The sequence below is a fragment of the Podarcis erhardii genome (assembly GCF_964252035.2).
Source record: "Podarcis erhardii genome assembly, chromosome: 16".
NCBI lineage: Eukaryota > Metazoa > Chordata > Lepidosauria > Squamata > Lacertidae > Podarcis > Podarcis erhardii.
The window spans coordinates 37,974,490-37,996,832 of NC_138514.1; the positions used below are offsets into that span (position 1 = coordinate 37,974,490).

Below are 22,343 nucleotides of genomic sequence, written 5' to 3' on the forward strand. Positions count from 1 at the left end.
AGCTGAGCTGGGGGCTCCAGGCTGCCCCTGGTGGTGGGCTGAGGCTGTGCTGCTTTATCATTGGTCTTATCTCTCCTCCCGCCTCAGGTCAACATTGCTGATTTCCAGGACAATTTGTGGTTGACTTGTTTCCAGGATTCGGCAGAGACCATCCTTGGGCAGAATGCAGCCTTCCTGGGAGAACTGAAGGAAAAGGTCAGGCCACTTGTGTCGCTTGCCTTGGGGGCTTCTCTTCCCTTTGTCACCTGGATGCTTTAACATTCATTACGGGGTCTGCGGAGGCCTCTCAGGCTCCTTGACAACGATGAGCTTTCTGGGGAGGGGAGACTGGGGGGCTTGCCCTGAGGGGTCTGCCTACTGCTGGCAGTGTTTTGGGGGGGGCTGTGTCTGAAGGCTGCTTGGCAGCCAATGGCAGGAAGACTGCAGGCAAGGCAGCGTGTAACAATTTTGTCTGAAAATGGGAGGCACTCAGGGCACAGTCCTGCTTCTCTCTTGAGGACACACCCCACCCCAGTGAGAAAATACCTGAAATCCTGAGTAGCTGCGCAAGGCAGCCTGGACTGTTGGCTTTTTGTGTTTCCGGGGGGGTGGGGGGTTGAGGAGTCCTTAGCAAGTGCTGTGCACTGCCTTCCCTGGGATCCATTTACTTTGGGAGACTTGTGCCCTGCTTTTCAATCAGAATACTTTGTTTATTTGTTTATTTTGCTTGATTTCTTAATGCGCTTTTCACCACAAGGTCCCTGGGCAGTTCGCAGCATACGCAAAATACATACTTATGAAACAAATGAAGCAGTTACAACGAGAATGAAAATCAGTTCCACTTCAGTTCTGTATAAGAGAACAATGCAGGCTTTAAGAAATAATGTAAATACAAACATTTAAAAACAGTTACACCTATAGTGACGGTGTAAGATAATAATAACAGATTGTAACAATGCACACAAAACAACAGACACCCCAGTGGACCCACAGCAGATGAATTTCCCTGAAGTCTGCTTCCCTTCTGCTCTGTAGTCTGAGCGTTCTCTTTTGCAGGGAGAGCAGCTTTCTCCAGCCCATAAATGGACCCAGGCTTGTCTTTCCCTCATAGTGATGCTCTTTCTGGGAGGTGGTGGGGCTGAGCAGAACCTCCCAGTGGCCTGTGGTCTCTTGGCAGAGGCCCATGTACTTTCCTACTGCTGTGCTGTCCCAGATCAACTCTTTCCCAGCAGCTGACATTCGGGGCGTATGGCCTCATTGAGGTGGTCTCTGCCCTTCTTGCCTGGTGTTGCCTCGCCAGGGATAACCTCCTGTGAATTCCTCTAACCCCTTGTCACATGGAAGGATGCTCTTGCTCGCTTTGAAAAGATACCTATCCATATTCTGCAAATAAATACGGTAAATTATTTTGATACTATACTGTACTACACTGAATTTTTTTTAATGTTTCCTGGATTGTCCTTGCATCTTCCTGCCACCCTTTCCATCTTCTCTTGCCGTGTCCTTTGAAAACCACTGTCATATAGGGTTGTTCCTTAAATTGCTTTTCATATATGTAGGAGTAGCTGGATGTTTTATGAGAAACCAGAGTTGGTTGGGGGCACATCTCTGTTGCTGCCCTTTCCAGAAAGGGCTGGCCAGGAGTTGTGCTGGCTCTGTGCTTCCTCCAGGGCCAGAGGCCCTGCGCCTGTCATTACCAGGCGCTCTCATGCGCTGCTTGCAGGCTTCTTCTCATTGGGACAACTGCTTGGCCACTGTGAGAACAGGATGCTGGCCTAGATGAGCCCCAGCCTGATCTGGCTGCAGCTTTTCTTACTAAATCTTTCCAGATTGCAGCCGAAATGCTGTGCTTTTGGAAGAGCGAGTCCTTCGTGCCCTGAAGAACCTGTGTTCGTTTAATGTGACAACCCTCCCCCCCCCATCCATTTCCTTCCTGTGGTGCAGAGTCTGCCTTTGCGTTAGCAGCTCACCTGCTTTCCTGAACTAGAAAAAGGGCTTCCAACTGACACAGTTAAAGTTCCTGGCATGCGGTTTCGCTTCTGCGACGCAATCTGCCCTCTCATCGGGTAGACTCCGGCAAGAATGAAAGGTTTTGCTGTGTCTTAATTTTTGGGGAACAGAGATGTTGTGGCTGGCAAAAGAGCCGTGCTCCGTAGGGGTAGATGGGCAGCGGTGCTCTCTAGCAAGGCTTCTTGCCTCGCTGCTTTCAAAGCAGCCATTTTGCCAAGGAGGACGCAAGCTGTGCGTTTAGCACAACAAGATAATAGCATTTCCTTGTTTCTCTGCAGGCCCCTTTCCTGGGCAGCCAGTGCCTGATCATTAACCTAAAGCTCTGAGGGTTGGGCTAGCCTTGCTTAGATCGGCACAGATGATGAGCACATCTTAAAAGGCTGTGGAGAGAGGGAAGATGCAGATGGAGGGAAGGCAAAGGGTCATGCAGTGGCCGGCTAATGGAGAGCTCTTTCGGAGCCGGAGAGTTTGGCTGGTTTGGGGTGGAATGAAGGGAAGCAGCTCCCGTGAGGTGTGTCCTGGGCACAAGTGCTTGGCATCCGAGCTGCTAGTCGATTGCTTTTCTCTCCTACGCGCTGAAGCCAGTGGCTCTATAGCGCTGGTGCTATGGATGACCAGAGAGCATTCAGCACCTGCCCATCCCCTACCCCCCAGCTGGAACAACTGCAGCTTCAGGATGTGGCTTGCAAGATAAGCAGGGACAGCTGACTGCCTCTGATAAGGCTCCTGGCAACAAGGAAAGGGCCATCCACGCTTGTGTTTTAAGCACCCGCCTTTAATCGCAGTGGAGAAGCCTCCCACACCTTCTGCTGATAGCGTCTCATGGTGAACCTGCGTGTCTGTCTGGCTTGGGAAGGAACTTCTGAGCTGGCTTAGGACTGGAGCTGAAGGTGCCACAATGCCTTTTCTGCTGGGCTCCCCATGCTCCCTTCCAGCTTAGGGTTGGCCTCAACGCGTCTGTTCTGCTGTTCTTCCACAGAATGAAAACGCGTTTGATGAGGTGCTCCAGAAAGCCAGCTTCACCACCCATGTATTCCGGGTCAGAGTCAAGCAAGAGACTTTCAACGTAAGACGGACACACGGAGATGTGCACACAGAAACAAGCAGATCTGTGTCTTGTGGGGTTGGGGTGTTTGTTTGTTTGTTTGTTAAGCAATTTGGGCTCTTCTTTGGCAGAGGTGGAAGAATGAGCATTATAATGAAAAAGTAGGAGAGAGGGGGCCCTGCCAGAATAGAACTGGAGGCTGTCCAGTGGAACGTCACACACAGAGCTTAGACAAAATTAAAGAGGGTTTGAAAACCAGCAGCAGGAAATGCTGCGTGATGATCAGTAGCTGCTGCAAGGAGTTAAAACTATATCTGGGGGAATTCCATGCAGGTGTTTTTTGCTTGGGATTGAGGGGAGTGTCTGCACTAGAAACTGAGATGGGTTTGAAACAGGTCCCACCTCTGTGGCTCTTCCAAAAGAATCTGTGTGTGTGTTTTATATATATAAAGGCACTTTCCCCCTTCTCCCTCTTTCCCTTTAAGTAGAGATGTTCCTTTGCTGGAGGCTCCTGCGGGGGGGGGGGGGAGGCTTTGCCTGTGGCCACTTTGTGAACTTGAGCCAGCTCAAAAGGCAGGCTGTTAACCACTACACTGCTCCCTCAATCCGCATACTGTGTAGGATTCTGCCTTTGCCAGAGAATTAGCCTTTGAGAACTGGGCCTCTCCCAATCAATTCCGGGTTTTGCTTGCAATGCCGGGAACTGTGCAGCCGCACCAGGTGGTTTGCTAGCAGCGCAGCTGAGCCTGGAGACAGTACCGTGTCCTCACCTGAAGCCTTTTCTCTTTCCCAAGGACGAATCGCGCCTGAAGGCGACAGCATTGGATGTCAAGCCTGTCAATCACCAGGAGTACAGCAGGAGGCTGATCGGGATCATCAGGAAGAATGCTGCCCAGCTGGGATGCTGACGAGGGCGACGAGCAGCCTGGCACTGGTGCCCCCCTGCCCCTTGGCAGAGCCGGGGTCCTCTCTGTAGAATAACTAGAGACAAATGTTTGAATTGGTTTCTCCACACGCTTGCACAGACCCAAGTTCCAGAATGCATTGCATCCCCTTCTTTGCCTCCGTTGATTCTGTGTTCCTGTGCCTTGGCTGAGTGCCATCGTTGACGGGTGGAGGGTGAAGACCTGCCGGCACAAAGGGAATACCTGCAGGCTGAGCTGGGAAGGGGAGACCCCAGGCTGCGATAGACCCCCTTCCCCCCCCCCCCACAAACTTGGGAAATGCTCAACGACCTGGGTGGGAAGGGCCAGGATTTCTGTGAGGGGGGTGGTGTTGTGTGGAAGGGGTCCCTTAGCTCAACAGAGGCTCCCCTCCCCCCCCCCCAATGTTCAAAGGCTTCATTCCTTCCACAGGTGCCAGGCGACTGTTAATGCTTGGAATGGCAATATGGCAGAATTATTAATCAAAGACGTATCTCTTATATCTGAAGAATATCCTTCCTTCAGGGTTTAATAGACTGAGTCAGATGGGCCCGATATTAATCAAAATTGTCTCTTCTGAGAGAGGCTGATAAGCGTTGACTCTTCATCCCCCTGGGAAATCTAGGCAACTACAAAGCAGTGCTTTAGTTTTGCACTTCAATTAATACTGCATTTTGGGGGCTGCCGACTGCGGTGGCTTTGCTACCTGTCCATAATTTTTGTGTGTGAACGAAATGCCTTCTCTGTTTGTATCACTGAGGACATAGAAGCCTCCGACGGAGGGTGTGCCTGTGCCCCTTCTTCCTTCTGTCTCTTTCTATAAACAGCATTTAGTTCTATATTGTGGTCTCTGCTTTCTGCAAACGCCAGCGGATTCTCATTACTGGAAAGCAATTAATTAGTTTTCATAATACGCTTTCACTTGGGGGAAAGACGTTGGGGCTGAAGTTGGCGAGACGGAAGAGTGGCGATTTTTCTCAGCCTTGTGTCAGCGAGAGCCAATAATGTGATCTTGTTTTGGCTGGTGAAGATGGCCTCTCTGGCATTTTGGATTATTATTTTTTATTAATGTTTACCCAGCAGTCTAAGAACTAACCAGGCTTTACATACACGTGCTCTGTGTGAACTGGTCCCAGGAACAGAGGTGCTGCTGCTGCTGCTGGGCTTTCTAGTTAGCAGAGCCAAAGAGCTGCGCCTGCCTCTGGTTGCATGAATTATGCATTTGCCAGCTGCAGCAAAGCGTTGGCTGCATGGCCGGGCAGCGTTGCAGCTTCCCCGTGGGGTGTGAATTGGAAGGCGGCTCTGGAGCCAACGATGCTTTTGCCCACTCAGGTTGCCCTTGTTTAGCGCGTGTCCTCTCTAGCGATGAGCATGAAAATAGGGTTTCCCTCGACCCCTGACCTCTTGGCCCTCCTCGCTCTTTCCGTGGAGCAGAGCATCCCTCTCTGGCTCTCCAAAGCGAGCTCTGGGGCCTTGGCACTTCTTCCTTCTGACCTTGCTTATGAAACGTTGGCTGGGAAATTATGGTCTTCCACCCGCTTCGCGATTGACAAATTGCAGGTTTGGTGTGATCGTCTTTCTTTCTGCTCTGCTAACCAGTCTCTATTCCTTCCTGGCTTCCATTCACTACCACACCCACCCACCCCCAAATTCAGGAAGGAGAAGGGGACACGGGCTGAAATGGTGGAGTTTTCAGTGTGTGCAGATGGCTCTCTGGCCTGACGGTTGAATGTGGGGTGAGGGGAGAGAAGCAGCCTCCCCCGTAAAGAAAACACCAATAAGTTTGTTTGCAGACAACCATAGTGGGAGTGCTGTGACCAAAGTCTTCTATGCAGCCATATGTCCTAATTAGGTTCAAGCACGGAGTCATTAGCTTCCTCGTAAAGGCTGTAATAAAAGGCCAATGGTGGCGCTCTGCAATCGAGCCGCTTTTTCACTTAACTCTTGGGGAGTGGTGGGTGGAGAATCGCGTTCCTTCTCTCCCCCTTCTCTCTGTGGGAGGGAGGGAGGGAGAAGTGAACCGAATCATTTCACTTCCAGTTCTTAAATGTTCCTTGAATTCCCCCGTGCCTCGTTGTTCAAGGGACTGAAAAACAGATAGTGATAATCTGGCTCCTGTCTCTTTCCAGTGCTTTATGCTTTCCATTAAAAGGCCCCGGCTGGTCCCTGGTGGGTTCCCCTGGCATTTTGAATCCTCCAGGTCCAAAACGTCCCCCATTTCTCTCTCCCCCCTTCCCTGCCCCCCTACTTAAGGCTGTCTCTGTGAACAGTATAAATATTATTGATCCGGGTATTTAATACACTAATGAAACAGACAGATATCGACTACGTAATTAATACACTCCCTTAAAGTGAAGTTTGGCAGCACAGACGGAGAAAGCCGTATTGACTGGGCTGCTCTGGCAGGGAGCCTGCCTTGGCCATCTTATTTATAGAAAGGGAAGCCGGTTCCCCTCCTCTGTGGGGCGAGTCTGGCCCCCACACCAAACACAAGAGAAGAAGAGAACTGCTTTTTACCTGCTCAAAGGCTTCCATTTATCTGCGGGGGTGCTAAAATTCCCAGGCATTTAGCTTTTTCACCTGTTCTGCTATCTCTTAGCGCAGCAACGCAGGCGTGTGAGTTTGCCCTAATGGCTGTGTGATTCGCAGCCTCCCTTGATACGGCTGCTGTGCATTAGCAGCACATTGAGCTGGTGGCGGGCGGGCGGGGGGGGGGGGACGTTCTTCCAGAGGAAGGTGGTGCCATCTGCTCCTCATGGGAGCTTCCTACGCTGCCCTGTTCATAGAATTGTAGAGTTGTAAGGGACCCTCAAGGGGACGCGGGTGGCGCTGTGGGTTAAACCACTGAGCCTAGGACTTGCCGATCAGAAGGTCGGCGGTTCGAATCCCCGTGACAGGGTGAGCTCCTGTTGCTCTGCTCCTGCCAACCTAGCAGTTTGAAAGCGTGTCGAAGTGCAAGTAGATAAATAGGTACTGCTCCGGCGGGAAGGTAAACGGCGTTTCCGTGCGCTGCTCTGGTTCGCCAGAAGCGGCTTAGTCATGTTGGCCACGTGACCCGGAAGCTGTATGCCAGCTCCCTTGGCCAGTAGAGCAAGATGAGCGCCACAACCCTAGAATCGGTCTTGGCTGGACCTAATGGTCAGGGGTCCCTTTACCTTTAAGGGACCCTCAAGGGTCATCTTGTCCGGCCCCTGGTAGTAAAGGAATCTCAGCTAAAGCATCCCTGACAGATGGCCATGGAAGAGAATCCAGCACCTTCCAAGGGAGTCTGCTCCACTGTTGAGTGGCTCTTGCCACCAGGAAGTTCTACCTGTTGTTTAGTCGGAATCTCATTTCTCAGCATTTGAATCCGTTGGCTTGGATCCTCTGTAGCAGCAGATAGCTTCCTCCATCTTCCACATGACCTTCAGAGATAGCAGGGTGGCTGTTTGGTGCCGCTGCCTAGCCCCCTCCCCATCCGCCTGCCTTCCTCTGAGGGGATGGGACCGGCTGCTTTCCCCTTCCTCCCTTAGTCTCAAGTTTGCCTTAATAGAACTCAGGCAGAATTCCTTAGCAGAATATAAATTATCATCATCATCATCAATTCTTCCTATTGTCATTGACTCTGGATCCGCCTGCTGCCTGGCCTACCGGCCACCCAACCCCATGCGTGCCAGCCTCCATAGTTTGCACAGTGAAGATACAGGGCAGATAAAGTCCACGCAGCACAGAGTTAAACTGTGGAACAAACTGAGGATTGGACCAGTTCATGGAAGAGAGGGCTCTTGACGACTCTTCTCTGCCTCCACAGTCAGAGGCAGCAAAGCTTCTGAATCCTGAATAAACAGCCTTGGTCCTGCATACCTGAAGGAGCGTCTCCACCCCCATCGTTCGGCCCGGACACTGAGGTCCAGCGCTGAGGGCCTTCTGGCGGTTCCCTCACTGCGAGAAGCCAAGTTACAGGGAATCAGGTAGAGAGTCTTCTCGGTAGTGGCACCTGCCCTGTGGAACTCCCTCCCACCAGATGTCAAAGAGAAGAACTACCAGACTTTTAGAAGACATCTGAAGGCAGCCCTGTTTAGGGAATGTTTGATGCATTACTGTATTTTAATATTGTGTTGGGAGCCACCCAGAGTGGCTGGGGAAACCCAGTCAGATGGGTGGGGTATAAATAATAAATTATTATTATTTATAATCCCAGTTGCTGGAAACCACAGGAGGGGAGAGTGTGGCTCTCGTGCATGGATCCTGCTTGGGGCATCTCGTTGGCCACTTGTGAGGACAGGAGGCTGGACTTGATTGTGCTGATCCAGCAACTCTTAGGATGTCCCTATGGGACCTCCAGAAAGAGTCTTATCTAGATTCCTAGGGATATTTGGCCACTGTGAGAACAGGAAACTGGACCAAATGGGCTCTTCTTCGTGTTCTTACATGGAAACCATAAAAGGAGCCCTTCCCTCAATGCATGGGGAAGTTGTCTGAACACACTTATCTCAGCATCGCTTCAAAAGCCTCTTCAAGTGGGCCAGGATTATCAACTCTCTAGAGGGGAAGTCCTTGTGAGCGAGAGGGAGGAAGGGGCTTGCCCCCCCCCAGCTGATTCTCATCAAGAGCTGCAACTATCTAGAATCATAGAATTGTGCAGTTGGAAGGCACCCCTGGGTTCATCTAGCCCAACCCCTAGCTCTGCCAAAATCTGCATCTGGTTCCAGAAGCTGTTAGCCATGATGGTCTGGACTCTGGAGGCTGCAGTGCTCACGAACACGGTTGCTGAAAACCAGCCACGGAGGAGGAAGTGGTGGGAGAAAAGTTTGTCTCAGGCGATGTGAGGAGCTCCTGGTCCAGTCCCAGCAAAGCACTTGCAAGACAGAGGATGAAGAGCCAAGGGGGAGAGAGCATCTTAAAGGTGTAGAAAGAGCCCAAAGGAGGCCCATCTAGCTCAGCCTCCATGGTTTCTAATGGGATGAGGGACCGGGGGTTGAGATTGCAGGGGGTTGGGCTAGATGACCCTCAAGGTCCCTTCCAACTCCATTCTATGATTTCCATCCTCATGGAGACCACCTGGAGGCCCCAGAGGGAAGCCTGCAAGCAAGCGGGATTGGAGTGCCACATCCCCACTCAGGGCCGTCTTTAGCAGATTTGGCGCCGGGGTGCAAATATCTGCCCAGCACCCTCAAATTACCATGGATAGTGGGGGGGGGGGGCGCGAAGCTGCACACTGCCAGCCATGGGGGGGGGGTGCGCAACTCTTCCCCCATGCCGCTGTGGGAGACCAATCCATATGGCTGGCAGGTACGCAGCTTCCCTCCCAAGTCTCCTTGAGAGGAGAGCGATCCCTGCAGAGGCTTGGAAGGGAAGCTGTGCACCCGCCAGACATATGGCTGGCAGGGCACAGCTGGTGGGCGTGCAGGGAAAGGGGAGGCCACTGGCAAAGCTGCGCAGCTCCCCCACTCGCTGGGGCGCCCCTGAGAGGCCGGCGCCCTGGCGCAACGCACCACTAAGCCCTATGGGAAAGACGGCTCTGTCCCCACTGTGATGCCAAGCATGTCCTCGCCGTGGGCCCCCAGGTGTCCCCAAGGGAAGCCCCAAAGCAAGCAGTGCCTGAGGGCAACAGTGAGCAAGGACCTTTGCACAGAGGATCAAGGCCTTAGCTGCTTGCTGGGGGCTATCTGCAATGCCCCAGGGGCCGTGTGTCTACAGCAAACAGTTCTTCTGGCCCTCTCAGCCCAGGTTGCTCCCTGCAGGGTGGGGTCAGCCTCTGAGCCTTACTCTGCTTCTCCACCCCCACCCCGTCTCCAGCCAGAAGCCCTTTTCCCAACGGGCTTTGTGAGGAGGTCGGGGTGTTCTTCGCATAAATGAGCCTCAACTCTTGGAAGCACTTTGCGAAACGGTTGGGCGTCTTAAGGCCAGGCGTAGCTATTTACATCTGGCTGTGACGCTGGCATCATGAATCTCATTCTTTTTCCTTCCCCAATTTTGAGCAATTTGGTGGGGTTGGGGGCTGGGTGAATAAAACCCTTCAGCTCCCAAGTGTATTGGCTTTCTGGTAATTGGAGCTTGTGCTGTCATTAAAAATGACAGCTTTCTCTGGATAATATCCCTGCCTCACACTTGTAAAAATACAAGGAACACAGCCTATATTTAACTTGCAGTACCTAGAGTTCTCTCTCTTTCCCTCCATCGCTGCTGCCTTCAGAATCCCAGGTGAAGGAATGCAAGAAGCTGCCTTTGGCCCGAGTTGGAAACGTTGGTCCGTTTTTCTGTGCGGAAAGGTTTTTGGTTTTGGTGAGGAAAGGTTTTCGGCATTTGTATCCTGATCTATTGGCTAAAAAGGCTCCCCAAGCAGTTTACAGACAATCAAGACAAGAAAGTCCCTTTTTGAAAAAGGCACAGCACACAAGGAAAAAGAGATAGGGAGGGAAGAGGAAAACCAAAACTCAGGCACCATTTTCTAAACACGTGTTCCTGTAATGCCCAGCTGGCCCAGTTGAGAGGCAGGAGGTGCCTGATGGAGCCAGCCCTGCCATGAACCCCATTCCCCATCTCTTTCCAACTGAGGCAGTCTGATGGCTGCCCCCAGATAGCACTTGGGGAAGAGGAGGCCTGATGGGGCTGGCCTGCCAGACAGGGAGAAGAGCTCTCTCTCCTAACTTCAGAGCCCAACAGGGTCATCCAACGAGGCTGAATGTTGGGAGATTCAGGACAGACCAAATAAAGTCCACATAGTGCACACTGAAACTGCGGAACTCCCTCCTGCAGGAGGCAGCAATGGCCACCAATTTGGATGGCTTTGAAAGAGAATTAGGCAAATGCCTGAAGGAGGAGAAGGCTAGCAAGAGGCTAGCAAGAGTTGTCCTCCCCTCCACGGGTGGAGCCAGCAAGTGCTTTTGGATATGTGCTGCAGGGACCTTTCTGAGCTCTGTCTGGAGAGGCTGTTGAGGATTGGGATTGGGGCCTTTTGCACCCAGAGCTGCAGTTCTTCCTTGATTCATTTCATCATGTTCTGGTAGCACAAGGATGGAAGACTGAAGAAACCCCAACTAAAGAATCATGGCAAGAAAAATTGATGGACTATGCAGAACTGGCAAAATTGACATATAAGCTATGGGACAAGGATAACTGGGACTTTAAGGATTGATACGGAAGGGGGGGCATGTCTTCTTCACCTTCTTCGCTACAATATATCCATTTATTTCCAATTGTCAATGTCAAAAGGGACTAAAATCTATAAAATTCATAGAAACTCAACGTGCCAATTTGCTCAATTTCTCTAGGACTCCATGACACCTCCCCGGTCCTCCATAATCCCTCAAGCAAGGTGTCAAGACCCTAATCCTGTCAAATCACTCTGCCAAGCCTTTCCTCCGGGCAATGCCAGTACATGGACCATTGTCTTCTCATCACGGGTAATCAGGATGTGCTTATCTGCGCATATCTCCAGCTCTGCATATTCCCCCCTCCCTCCTCCATATGTTAATCCTGTGTAACCCAACCTCTTCTTAATGTATTCATGATGTAATCTGTGTAACCCAACCTCTTCTTAATGTATTCATGATGTAACTGGGATATATTTTGCACTGTATTCTGGGACATGGAGGGAAGTTTCAAAAGTTCATGTCACCCCTTTCTCGCTGTTCAATCTCGCCTTGAACCTGTTGCGCAATAAACTTGGATCTTCTGCAGCTTGCTCCTGTCTCCGGCTGAGCTCATTTTCCTCTGCAGGGTCCCGTGGACTTAGTCCGACGAGCTGGGTGGCAGAGCAGCCTCGCACCCAGATTTTACCGTAACAGGATGAATGGGAACCGTTCACAAAGTATCTGAAGATGCAACAAAGCGAACTGGACTCCTTGGCAGGTTTTGAATAAACATTCACAATTTTTTTACTGATAATAATCAGCCAAACAGTTTGAGGATCTATTCAACTTTGTAACATACAGAAAATAGCATTATTGGAGAAACCAAAGACTGGAACTGAGGGAAGTCGCGGGGTGGGGTGGGGGGGATGTGTTTTGTGGGGGGGAGGGGGAGGGAGGAAAAATGGGGGGGATAAGGATATGTTTTTGGATAATATGTTTTGTTATAACTTTGAATAATAATAAAAAAGATTCATTTCATCATGGAGCTGCTCCTTCCACACAGGCGAAGTCTACCAGTGCCTTCCCTGAACCTCTCCTTGTCTTGCCCACCAGACTGTCCTGGTCTCCCCCTCCGCACAGCTGAATGCCCCTTAAGATCTCTGCCCCACTTAGGCCTCACTTCTCCCTTCGAAATCCCCCTACAAGTGCCCCATTTCCCTTGGACTTTCCAGGTCCTTTCTCATCTTCATAGCCCTCCTCGCGGTATTTCCTTTTGCTGCCCACCGACAACATTATCCAGAAAAGCTGTGCCGCTCAGAGCCGAACAACGATCTGGGCATCTGTTTGCAAATCCCAAGCAGAAAATTATGCCAACTTTGGAAGCCTCGAAAACGATTCTCCTGTTAATACAAATGGCAGATTGAGAGCGTTTGTGTACTCTGAGCTCTGGCGATTGCACAAAGGTCTCTCGAGTGTGTGTATGGGTTGTTGTTTTTTGGGGGGAGTGTGGGATGCAAACTTTGCTCACCTCTCTTGAAAGGCACCCCCCCCCCGCACTCTCAGCGGCCCTTTTGCCAGCCCAGCAAATGTGCGCTTCATGCCGAAGGGCTGAGGGGTTGCCCCACAACTGAGTCACTGCTCTGTCGCAATCTGCTTCCCCTCCTCTGCCTGGAAGAGCGCCACGCATCGCCTGCTAATTAAGCAGGAAAATGGCTTGCGGAGTGCAAAGGTCTCCTTGGCAAACTTCTTTCCGGAGCTGAAGCCCCTTTGAGCCTCTCTCAGAGGGGCAAGAAGCAGCTCCCGCCTCCCCAGGGCACAAGCGGCTGAGTTGGCTTCCTGCCCTCGAAGCGATGCTCCCATCCTGCAAAGTGCAAATTCTCATGAGGGTGGCTGTTGAAAATGGTCAGTGGTCAGGGAACCAGAGCAGGCCTCTCTGCTGTTCCTAGAGGTGTGTGAGATGAGGTAGGGAGGTTGTGGCTCTCCCTCCAGACAGCATTAGACTCTCAACAGCCCCATCTAGCATGGCTGATAGGGGTGGATGAACCTAAGAAGAGCCTGATGGATTGGCCAATGGATCATCTATTGGAAAAATGCCTGGGAAGGCCACCACCTTCCCAAGACACCGGGGCGTCTCTCCGGTGGTCACTCTCTGGCTGCAATTCTTCCTCAGTCCAGAGAGACTGGCAATAAGAGACCCCTTCCTCCTGAGAGGAGCACGCTCGTCTTCTGGCATCTCATAGCAGAAGAAAGAGACAATCAGTAGCTCTAAACTGCTTTATTTACAGTCTATGTACAAAGAATCCATCAGCATGCCTGTGCTCTCTCAGCAGCAGTACAGAAAAACATCACACACAGAAGTGAAACTAAACTCTCCAGCAATAGTCCAACAGTCCTGAGACTTCCTGTCTCGTGCTCTCACTCACATGATATAAACAACATAGTGATACTTGCTGAGCAGCTTAGGTGGATAAAAATCCTAACACCATCTAGGCTGGCATCCTGTTCTCACAGTGGCCAACCAGATTCCCATGATGGGGAGCTGACAAACGGGACCCAAACACCAGAGCAAAGCTCCCTGTGCCTTCCATCAACAGGTTTTCAGAAGCACTGTTGCCTCTGACCAAGAGGCAGAGCCAAGCCATCATAATCACCACCATTCTTTATTAAATTTTTGTACCACCCTTCAGCTGTTGATCCCACAAAACAAGATAAAAAAGCACATAATAAAAGCAAGAACAAAAACAAACCAATAGCTACCCACAACGCATTTAAAAGAGTATTGGATGTTAATCAGCCCAAGGCCTGGTTGAAGAGGAATGTTTTCTCCTGGAGCCTAAAGGTGTATACTGAAGGTGCCAGCTGAGCATTCCCTAAATGGGGAGCCACTGCAAAAAAGGCCCCGTTCTCGGGTTGCCACTCTCCAGACATCTTGTGGAGGAGTCGCATGAAGAAGGGCTTCAGAGAACAATCTCAGCCCTCTCCTCTATGAATTTGTAAATGGGAGTTGTAGCCTAACAACATCTGGAGTGAAAGTCAGTGGAGGCTGATACAGTAGGGTGACGGGAAGGCACTGCCCTACCAACTTCTGCCTGCCAACCTCCACCTTCTCTCCTTGCTGCCTGCCAGTCTCTGGGGCTGCCAGCTTCCTCCTCTTCCTTAGTCTCAGTGTTGCTCCTTGTGCAACACAAGGGAGGACGAAATGAGACTCACTTGGCTCTGCCTGTCATTCTCTCTGACTCTGCCTACAGTCTGGGCTGCCCGCCTTGCTACCTGTTATGTACTGAAGTTCTCACCCTGGGCCAGCAGGGGGATACTGTAGATAGTTATGCAAATGAAGGATCGAAAGTGACGTTCAGTGATTGGATAGTTTTAGAAAGTTGTTACAGTAACAAGGTACTGGAGCTCTATATAAGCAGGCTGACTGAGCCCTTCAGTTCAGTTCTGTTCCGGCCTCAGAATAAAGAAGAGCTGTTTGAAGAATCGCTGTGTTGTCTGATATGTTCGCCCACAACTTAACACTACCCACCAACCCCGGCGGGCAGAAGCCATCTCCTGAACAGAGGTCTGTTGCCCAGGGCTTGGTGCTGCTCCCCCCTTCCTGGAGGAAGACAAAGCAGCAGCTCCCCCACCTGCGCTCTGCCCTGCCCACCTTGCCCATCTCTTCCCAGGGAAAGCCATTAGCTCCTCTCTCTTAATGGAGAGAGGAAAACTCAGTCCATGGTGCCTGCAGGCCTGGTCCGGATGGAATAGCGATAGCGGCACTGATTACCAGGTGAAATTGGCTTTCCCCCTCTCTCCCCATCCTTCTTGCCCAGCTCCCTGCCAAACTCCAGCTCATAAGCCGGTGCTTGGAGAAAGATTCTCTCCGCCTAAGAGGCCTCTTGCTACCAGTTAGGCCCTGTGCTATGTCTGGCTCGCCGAAGCCTTAATTTAGTGCCTTCATTACCCCCAAAGCCCTTCCGGCGTTGGAATTAGCAGCTTTGTGGGTCTGTGGTTTTTTTCAGGGCAGGGAGGAGAGGTTTTGGGTGCTTCCTTCTCCTCCCCCCAGAAAGAAAACTGCAGATGGGCAGAGTGTGCAGGGGCGTTGGTTCATCGAAAGGGTCCTCGTGGGCTCCCAGCTTGGGCAGCGACCATCTCCTTCCTCTCCCGCCATATGGCTCTCGCAGGACAGCTTCCGTGGGAGGGAGATGACAAATGTCTTCTTTGCTCTCCAATATCTAACCAGAAGCGGAGGGGGGGGGGAGGATGCTGCAGGTCTGCTGCTCAGCTTTAAATGCTGCAGCCCCCCATCTTCGGCTCCAGAGTTAATGGGAGGCTGAGCTGACTCCCATCACTGCCTTGGAGTGTATTTATAACTCGGATGCTAATTGATCCTCCCATTGACTCATAAAGGAGAAATCTCCGGCTGTTGCATTCCGGATCCTCGTAGCTAAGATTAATCCGTTCGGATCAGTTGGGGAAGTTCGCAATTATAATTGGGAGAGGTAATGCCAGTTTGCTGCTCTGTTCGGCTGTTTCATTTCGCAGGGATGAAGCCTCATCAGCGAGGAGATGGGAGAGCACTCCTTAGGCGTTGGCAGAAGGCGTCCTATTTATATAGAAGGGTGCGAGGTGGAACACGGAGGCTGCTGTGGTCACACATCTCAGAAAGAGAGTAATCTACATTCACCTGGTTCGCCTCCATCCACTTAACGCTTTTCAAAATGTCTCATTAGTTGCTTTCTTAACAATAATTTGAAGAAGTTTCAAGAGTAGGCCACGGGGCTGACAACCTCCTCCACAAGTTTGCCTAATCCCCTTTCAAACCATTCAAGCTCTTGGCCATCACTATATCTTGTGGCAGCCACTTTCCTTGTTTATCTATCAACCGTGTGAAGAATTCCTTTGGTCTGTCCTAAATCTCCCTCCATTCAGCTTCTTTCGATGACCTACAGTGGTTCTGGTATTGTAGGAGAGGGACAAGAAGTCCTGTGAGGTTGGCTAGGCAGAGAGAGAGAGAGAAAGAAAGAGAGAGAGCCTGGCTCAAGATGAGCGTCCTATCTGAGCAGGCGTCTGAACCCTGGTCTCTCTAGGCCCAGGTCAAGGAACTTGCTCTCTGCTGGGTTCTGGTGAAGATGCTGAAATTCTGGATGCTGAGTGAATGAAGTGTGTAAACGCACAAAAGATATGATGAACCTCCCTTGCCAGTGGACTGCTGGAACAGCCACGTGGAATCCACAGTGAGCAACCCTGGATCCAGGATTTGGCTTTGCAGTGCAGCATCTGAGGTTGTGCCTGCAAACTTCCCCAGACCCTGGATGTATGAAGCATCTTGCCACTTTTTGAGATTCCTTCCCCGCCCCCCCACTTCCCAATTGCTCTCAACCAGCTAGTAACTCTCACACACCGTTTGTGTTCTCTTAGCGCCGTTTTGGGTTATAACTTCTGCCATGAAAAGTGTGCCAGTTGAACAGCTCAAGAGGCAATGCAAAAGCCCTGCATCTTCAAGTGGGGTGTGTGTGTGTGTGTGTGTGTGTGTGACGGCTGCTCTGCAGAGAACCTGATTGAAATGTGCGCTGCCTTGACTCCTCGGAAAGTGGATTGGGAGGGGGGGGGAGAGGAAAGAGCAAGGACCAGCGTCTTCCCAGCAGCCCAGCAGCTCTTCTGGGGAGGCTGCGCTTGTCAGAACGAGGCTGGAAGCTAAATGCACCGGAGCAGTTTATAGACACACTCGAGAGCAAGCAGGAAGGTGCAGCCAATAGGCAGGTTCCAGCAATGAGGGCATAAATGTTCCAAATGTGCTCAGGGTAATTAGTTCTGAATTACCATGTGCATATTTTAAATATCTCACGATCAACCAAGGACTCTATAAACAGCTTTCATGCAGCTTTGCGTGAGAGGGGGCTTGGGGGACGCCCCCCTTTCTGCCAAGCGCTTCATGCTTCAGTCTGGCCTGGAGAGTGCAGATAATTTTGGCTGGGATATCAGAGCCTGGAGACTGGCTGCCCTGCTAATTCCAGTTATAGATAGGTAGCCGTGTTGGTCTGCCATAGTCAAAACAAAAAATTCCTTCCAGTAGCACCTTAAAGACCAACTATGTTAGTTCTAGGTATGAGCTTTCGTGTGCATGCACACTTCTTCAGATACACTGAAACAGAAGTCACCAGACCCTTCTAAATAGTGGGAAGGTGGGGAGGGGTATTACTCAGAAGGGTGGTGGGAATGGGTGATTGGCAGATAGCTGTGATGAGCCTGTTGACGACTCTTAACGACTGCAATAGGTCTTACAGGAAAAAGCAAGGGGTGAGAAGGTGAAAAATGGCTTTGTCATGTATAATGAGATAAGAATCCAATGTCTTTGTTCAGACCAGGTCTCTCCATGGTTTTAAGTTTGGTAATAAGTTGCAATTCAGCAGCTTCTCTTTCCAGTCTATTTCTGAAATTCCTTTGTAATAGAACAGCTACTTTGAGATCTTGTATAGAATGTCCTGGGAGATTGAAGTGTTCTCCTACTGGTTTCTCTGTCTTGTGATTCTGCTAATTCCGTTCGCCATGCCATGGGCATGCGCTGAACATGAGAAGGGCCTGCTGGATCCACCCAGCATCCTATTTTCACAGTGGCCACCCAGATACCCCAATGGGAAGCCCACAAACAGGACCTGAGCCCCAGAGCCCTCTCCCCTTCTGGGGCTTCCAGCAACAGAGCCATTGTGGCTAGGAGCCATTGGTAGCCCCCTCTGTGAATCTGTCCAATTCTCTTTTAAAGCCATTCAGGTTGGTGGCCCTCACTGCCTCCTGCGGAATGGAGTTCCACAGTTCCTTCACTGTGCGAAGATGTACTTTCATCTGTCCTGTTGCTTTGGAGCCTTGGCCTGGGCAGAGGGAGGCACACAGAGCCACAGAAGGGGAAGAGCTTGTGCCCCTCCAGCTGCCGTCGGACTCCAACTCCCATCATTGCTGACTCTTGGCCTGCTGGTGGCTGCGGCTGTTGGGATCCACCTGCCTGGACAGACCGGGGATTGAGCCTGGGACTTTCTGCAGGCAAACTGTGTGCTGTGCTACTGACCTTCAGTAAGAACGTAAAAAGAGCCTGGCTGCTGGATCAGACGAAAGGCCCATCTTGTCCGGCTCTCACAGAGGCCTGTGGGAAGTCCTCAAGCAGCCTCTCAGGTGTGGGGTGGCCCTCTCCTGCGCTTGTGTCCAGGGGCCCTTGCTGCCTCTGGCAGTGGAGGTGGCACATAGAGTCATAGAATTGTAGCATTGGAAGGGACCCTGAGGGTGCCCTAGTTCAACTCCCTGCAATGCAGGAATCTCTCTCTTTTTAAAAAATATTTTTATTAGTTTTTTTTAACATATCATTTCCAACATTCATATAACATAATTTCTTATCTTATTTTTGACTTCCGTCAACTCCTCTGGTGATTTTCCATTTTTATCACTTATTCTGCATTTCCTAATTTCTCTATTACTCTTAATTGTCATTAACTAATTTTCTTCATACTCTTTTTTGCAATATTTCAAATAATCTGACTTACAAAACTTCTTGCGATCCTACTAGCGTGATCTGTTCATTACAATTACTTTTCAAATATGTAGTTTGTATATTTACTCCAGTCTCTGGTCCCGCAGGTTTCGAATCCTTCCTGTTAGTTTATCTAGCTCTGCATAGTCTATCAGTTTCATCCTCCACTCTTCTTTTGTCGGTCATTCTTCTTGTTTCCATTTTTGTGCCAGCAATGCAGGAATCTCAGCTAAAGTGTTCCCGACAGATGGCCACCCAACCTCTGCTTAAAAACCTCCCAGGAAGGAGATCCCACCACCTTCGGAGGGAGACCGCTCCACTTCCAAACAGCTCTTACCTTCAGAAAGTTCTCCCGGATGTTTAACTGGAGTCTCTTGTAACCTGAACATAGCCATAAGAACATCAGAGTGAGCCCTGCTGGATGAGGCCAGTGGGCCATCTAGCTCAGCTTCCTCCTCCTCCTCTCACCGTGGCCAACCAGGTGTCCAAATGGGGAACCAGCAAGCAGGATCCGAGCAGAAGAGCATCTCTCATGGCTGCCTCTGACCACAGAGGCAGAGCAGAGCCATCCTGGCTGGTAGCCATGGATACCCTCACCCTCCTTTTAAAGCCACTGAGTTTGTTTGCTCTCAGGAGGGGACTCCATAGTTTAACTGTGTGATGTTTGTAGAAATGGTCCTTCCTTGTGTCTCCAAGGGATTCACGCCTAATCCCATCATGTCAGTGTCTCAGGGAAAAGTTCTTCATTGAAGGGCTCTGAAGACTCTTCAGGATAAATATATTACTCTGCATTTATTAAAAGACCCCCCCCCCCATTTTTTGGTCTACATGCAGAAGTCCTATTTCTGTCCTGCACAACACAGGACTTTCTCCGAATCATGACCTCTGTCTCCTCTACCAGCCATTCTCCGTTTGCAGCTGGACTTAATCGCTTCTAAAACTAAATTGGCTGGATTTCCAGGTCTGGTCTCTTGCCTGCTTTTGAAGCTGGGCCTTCTCTGGATTTACGCGTGTTCATGTGTTCGGCTCAGAGCGTGGAGAATCGCAAGCAGTTGTCACAAAGCGCCTCGCTGTTTAATTGCGGGGTTTTTTTGGGAACAGTCTTTGCTGGCTGGTTTCCTGAAGGAGTTTCATAAAGTGTCATCTCCAGGGGGAAAAGGTCATTGTGTTATCCGGCAAAGGTAGCTGGAAATGCTAGTTCTTGGGGCAAGGAAAGCAGGGGACTACGCACACACCCCTTTCCTCGCTGTGGTGCTTGGGTGGCCCTTCTCTTGCGTCAACCCGGCCTCCCAGGGCTACTGGGGAGCAGGCGTCAGCAATTCATTTCTGGAAAGGGGCAGTGGGGACTGGATGCCTCTTGCAAAGGTGGTCCAGCATAGAAGGTGGCAGTAAGAATGGAAGAAAGCCTGCTGAATCAAGTCAATGGCCCACCTAGCCTCCTGCCCTCACAGTGGCCAGCCAGATGCCCCAAAGGGAAGCAGGATCCGGGCACAAGAGCCCTCTCTCCTCCTAGTGGTCTCCGGGAGCATTGCTGCCTCCAGCTGGCGAGGCAGAGCAGAGCCACCCTGGCCAGGAATCATTGACAGTCTTGTCAAATGTGCAGTTCTATCATCTTATAAGGTTGTTGCTTTTCTTCGTCTTTTGTGTATTGTGTAAAACTGTCATGGTGGTGGGGGGTGACTTATTGTCCTTGCCCCAAATGAAACATGCATGGACTAGGCCCGGTCTTCCTGCCTTCAGTACCAGAAGTCTGCTTTCAGCCATGGTTTAATAAAGGAATATGTTCCTTTTTTAAATTAACAGGGAGAGAACACACACTTCCAAACACCCAGCCCACAGGCTGATATTAACTTATGTCTAACCTCTAACCTTTTAAGGGAGGGGAAAACTTTTTTAAAAATTGCTTTGAATGCTGGAAGACACCTGTGTACCTTCCAGCTGCATCCGTTTCCAGACAGAGGTTGGGCAGCCATCTGTCAGGGACTCTTAAGTCGCTTTGCAGCGGGTTGAGCTGGATGTCCCTTGGGGGTCCCTTCCAACTCCAAGAGTCTATGATTCTGCCCTTGCTTTTTTGTGTGATCCAATCGGCCGCCCCCCAGCTTGGTCTTCCCCCCGGTGTCCAGCAGGTGGCGTTGCGAGGACAAGAAACCACTCCCCAAAGATGCGCCCCTCCCTCCCTCTCTTATTTTATATATAGAGAAAGAAAGACCACTGAGTGGGAGCCTTATCTCGCAGCGCGATCCTGATCGCATGGAAATGGCTCATTATGCAAACTCTCTCTGCTTTGGCGCACAGAGGGAGCCCCGGAGGCACGAGGACCCCGAGTCGAGAACAGCTCTTGCCTCCGCTCCGATTAAAACGAACGAGCTGCTTTTGATGTAATCGCGCAACAAAAGTTTAATGGGGATTTTATTTCTTCTGAAGTCAGCTGTCTCCTCCACGCATCGCCCCTCGCGCCGCAGCCCCTTAATGCGGGGCGACGCCGGAGGGGCCCAGCCCGAAGGACAAAAGGGCTTTTTAAAATTTAAACACAAAAATCTAAATCTTCCCGTCGTTACGTCACGGATCACAATGCATTTAATCTCACGGCCTCGTTTGGAGTTTTTGCCCCCCTTCTCCCCCCGCCCCTCCGAGGCTGTTTGTCATTTTAATAGGGATGCCGCAAAATATATATATCGCAGAAGACAACATGTAAGCAAATGGGCTGGGATGTTTTGGCGGAGGAAAAGAGGGTTTGCACGAGAGATATTTTCCCATTAGCGGGCGAAAGGGTTTGCGCAATAAGGAGGCGCAGCGCCAGCGGGCTAGCCCTGTCCTTGTCCCCCGGGAGTCCCTTGGAGAGCCAGTGCCGTGGCCCAGCGGCGAGAATGTCGGGCTACGACCTGTGTTCGAATCCCGCTCTCGGCCAATCACCCTGGGCCAATCACCGTCTTTCTCAGCCTAAGTCTACATCGCAGGGTTGCTGTGTGGATTAAATGACGAGGAGGAGAGAACTATCTACTTAGCTCTTAGCACCCTGGAGGAAAAGTTGGGGGCGGTCATCAGTGGGGGGGACGGGGGATCCAGTGGGGGGACGGGGATCCAGGGCGAGAAAAGCTCCAAGGATGTGGGCCGGGACGGACGGGGGCACCTGCGGGCCTCTCGGCCTTGCTGGACGAGCATTTCTCACCTGGGAGGCCAGCAGGGCGGCGCGCGGCTTATACAGGCCCGAGACTCTCCTAGCGCAAAGCGCGCTTTCTTTGCAGAAAGCAAAGATGGGCTGTGCTTTAATGGGGGGCGACGGCGGAGTTTAAGCCTGCGTGTGCTGAAGGAAAGCGCACACCGCCCTTTCATTGCGCTGCATTCCCCCCTTTTGAGCCAGGCGCCTTCTTCTCAGAGCCCACCCGGGGCCACAACTGGAGGCGCCGCGCAACGCCTGCCTCGCCGGATGCGCAAAGGAGTCTCCTGCTCCTCCTGGCCGCGCCTCGAAGGGCCAGGTTGGGGAAAGGCGAGCCTCGCAGCCGCCTTCCCGTCGCTCCGGCGCCGGCCGCGGCGACCTTGTTCCCGGGGACTTGAGTTATTTATACGGACGTCAAGGGCGAGTGACTCCGCGACGCGGAGAGGCCGCGGGGACGAAGGGAGGCCCCCTTAGGTCGCGGCCGACGCCTTGCCAGAGTGCAGCCGGCCTGGCGTGGAGGGGCGAAGGGGTGGTGGGTCTCCTCCTCTCGCCCCGCTAAGCCTTTCGGCCTTGCGGGGGCCACCTGCCAGGGAGACAGTCGGCCTTGGGCTACGGTTCCCAGCAGCACCCGAGACGAACTACAGTCCCCAATATTATTTGGGGAGGGCGTTGC

The 22,343-nt window shown here is 51.4% G+C and overlaps 1 protein-coding gene across 1 annotated transcript in view; it reads left to right on the forward strand.

The window, feature by feature from the left end:
* Positions 1–4,798, forward strand: part of RPA1 (replication protein A1) — a 29,363-nt gene extending 24,565 nt beyond the window's left edge. The window contains exons 14-16 of the mRNA XM_081844354.1: positions 88–195; positions 2,969–3,055; positions 3,829–4,798. Of these exons, the coding sequence (XP_081700480.1) occupies positions 88–195; positions 2,969–3,055; positions 3,829–3,942 (309 nt within the window). The 3' untranslated portion in view covers positions 3,943–4,798. The remainder of the gene's footprint in view (positions 1–87; positions 196–2,968; positions 3,056–3,828) is intronic.
* Positions 4,799–22,343: the final 17,545 nt, after the last annotated feature.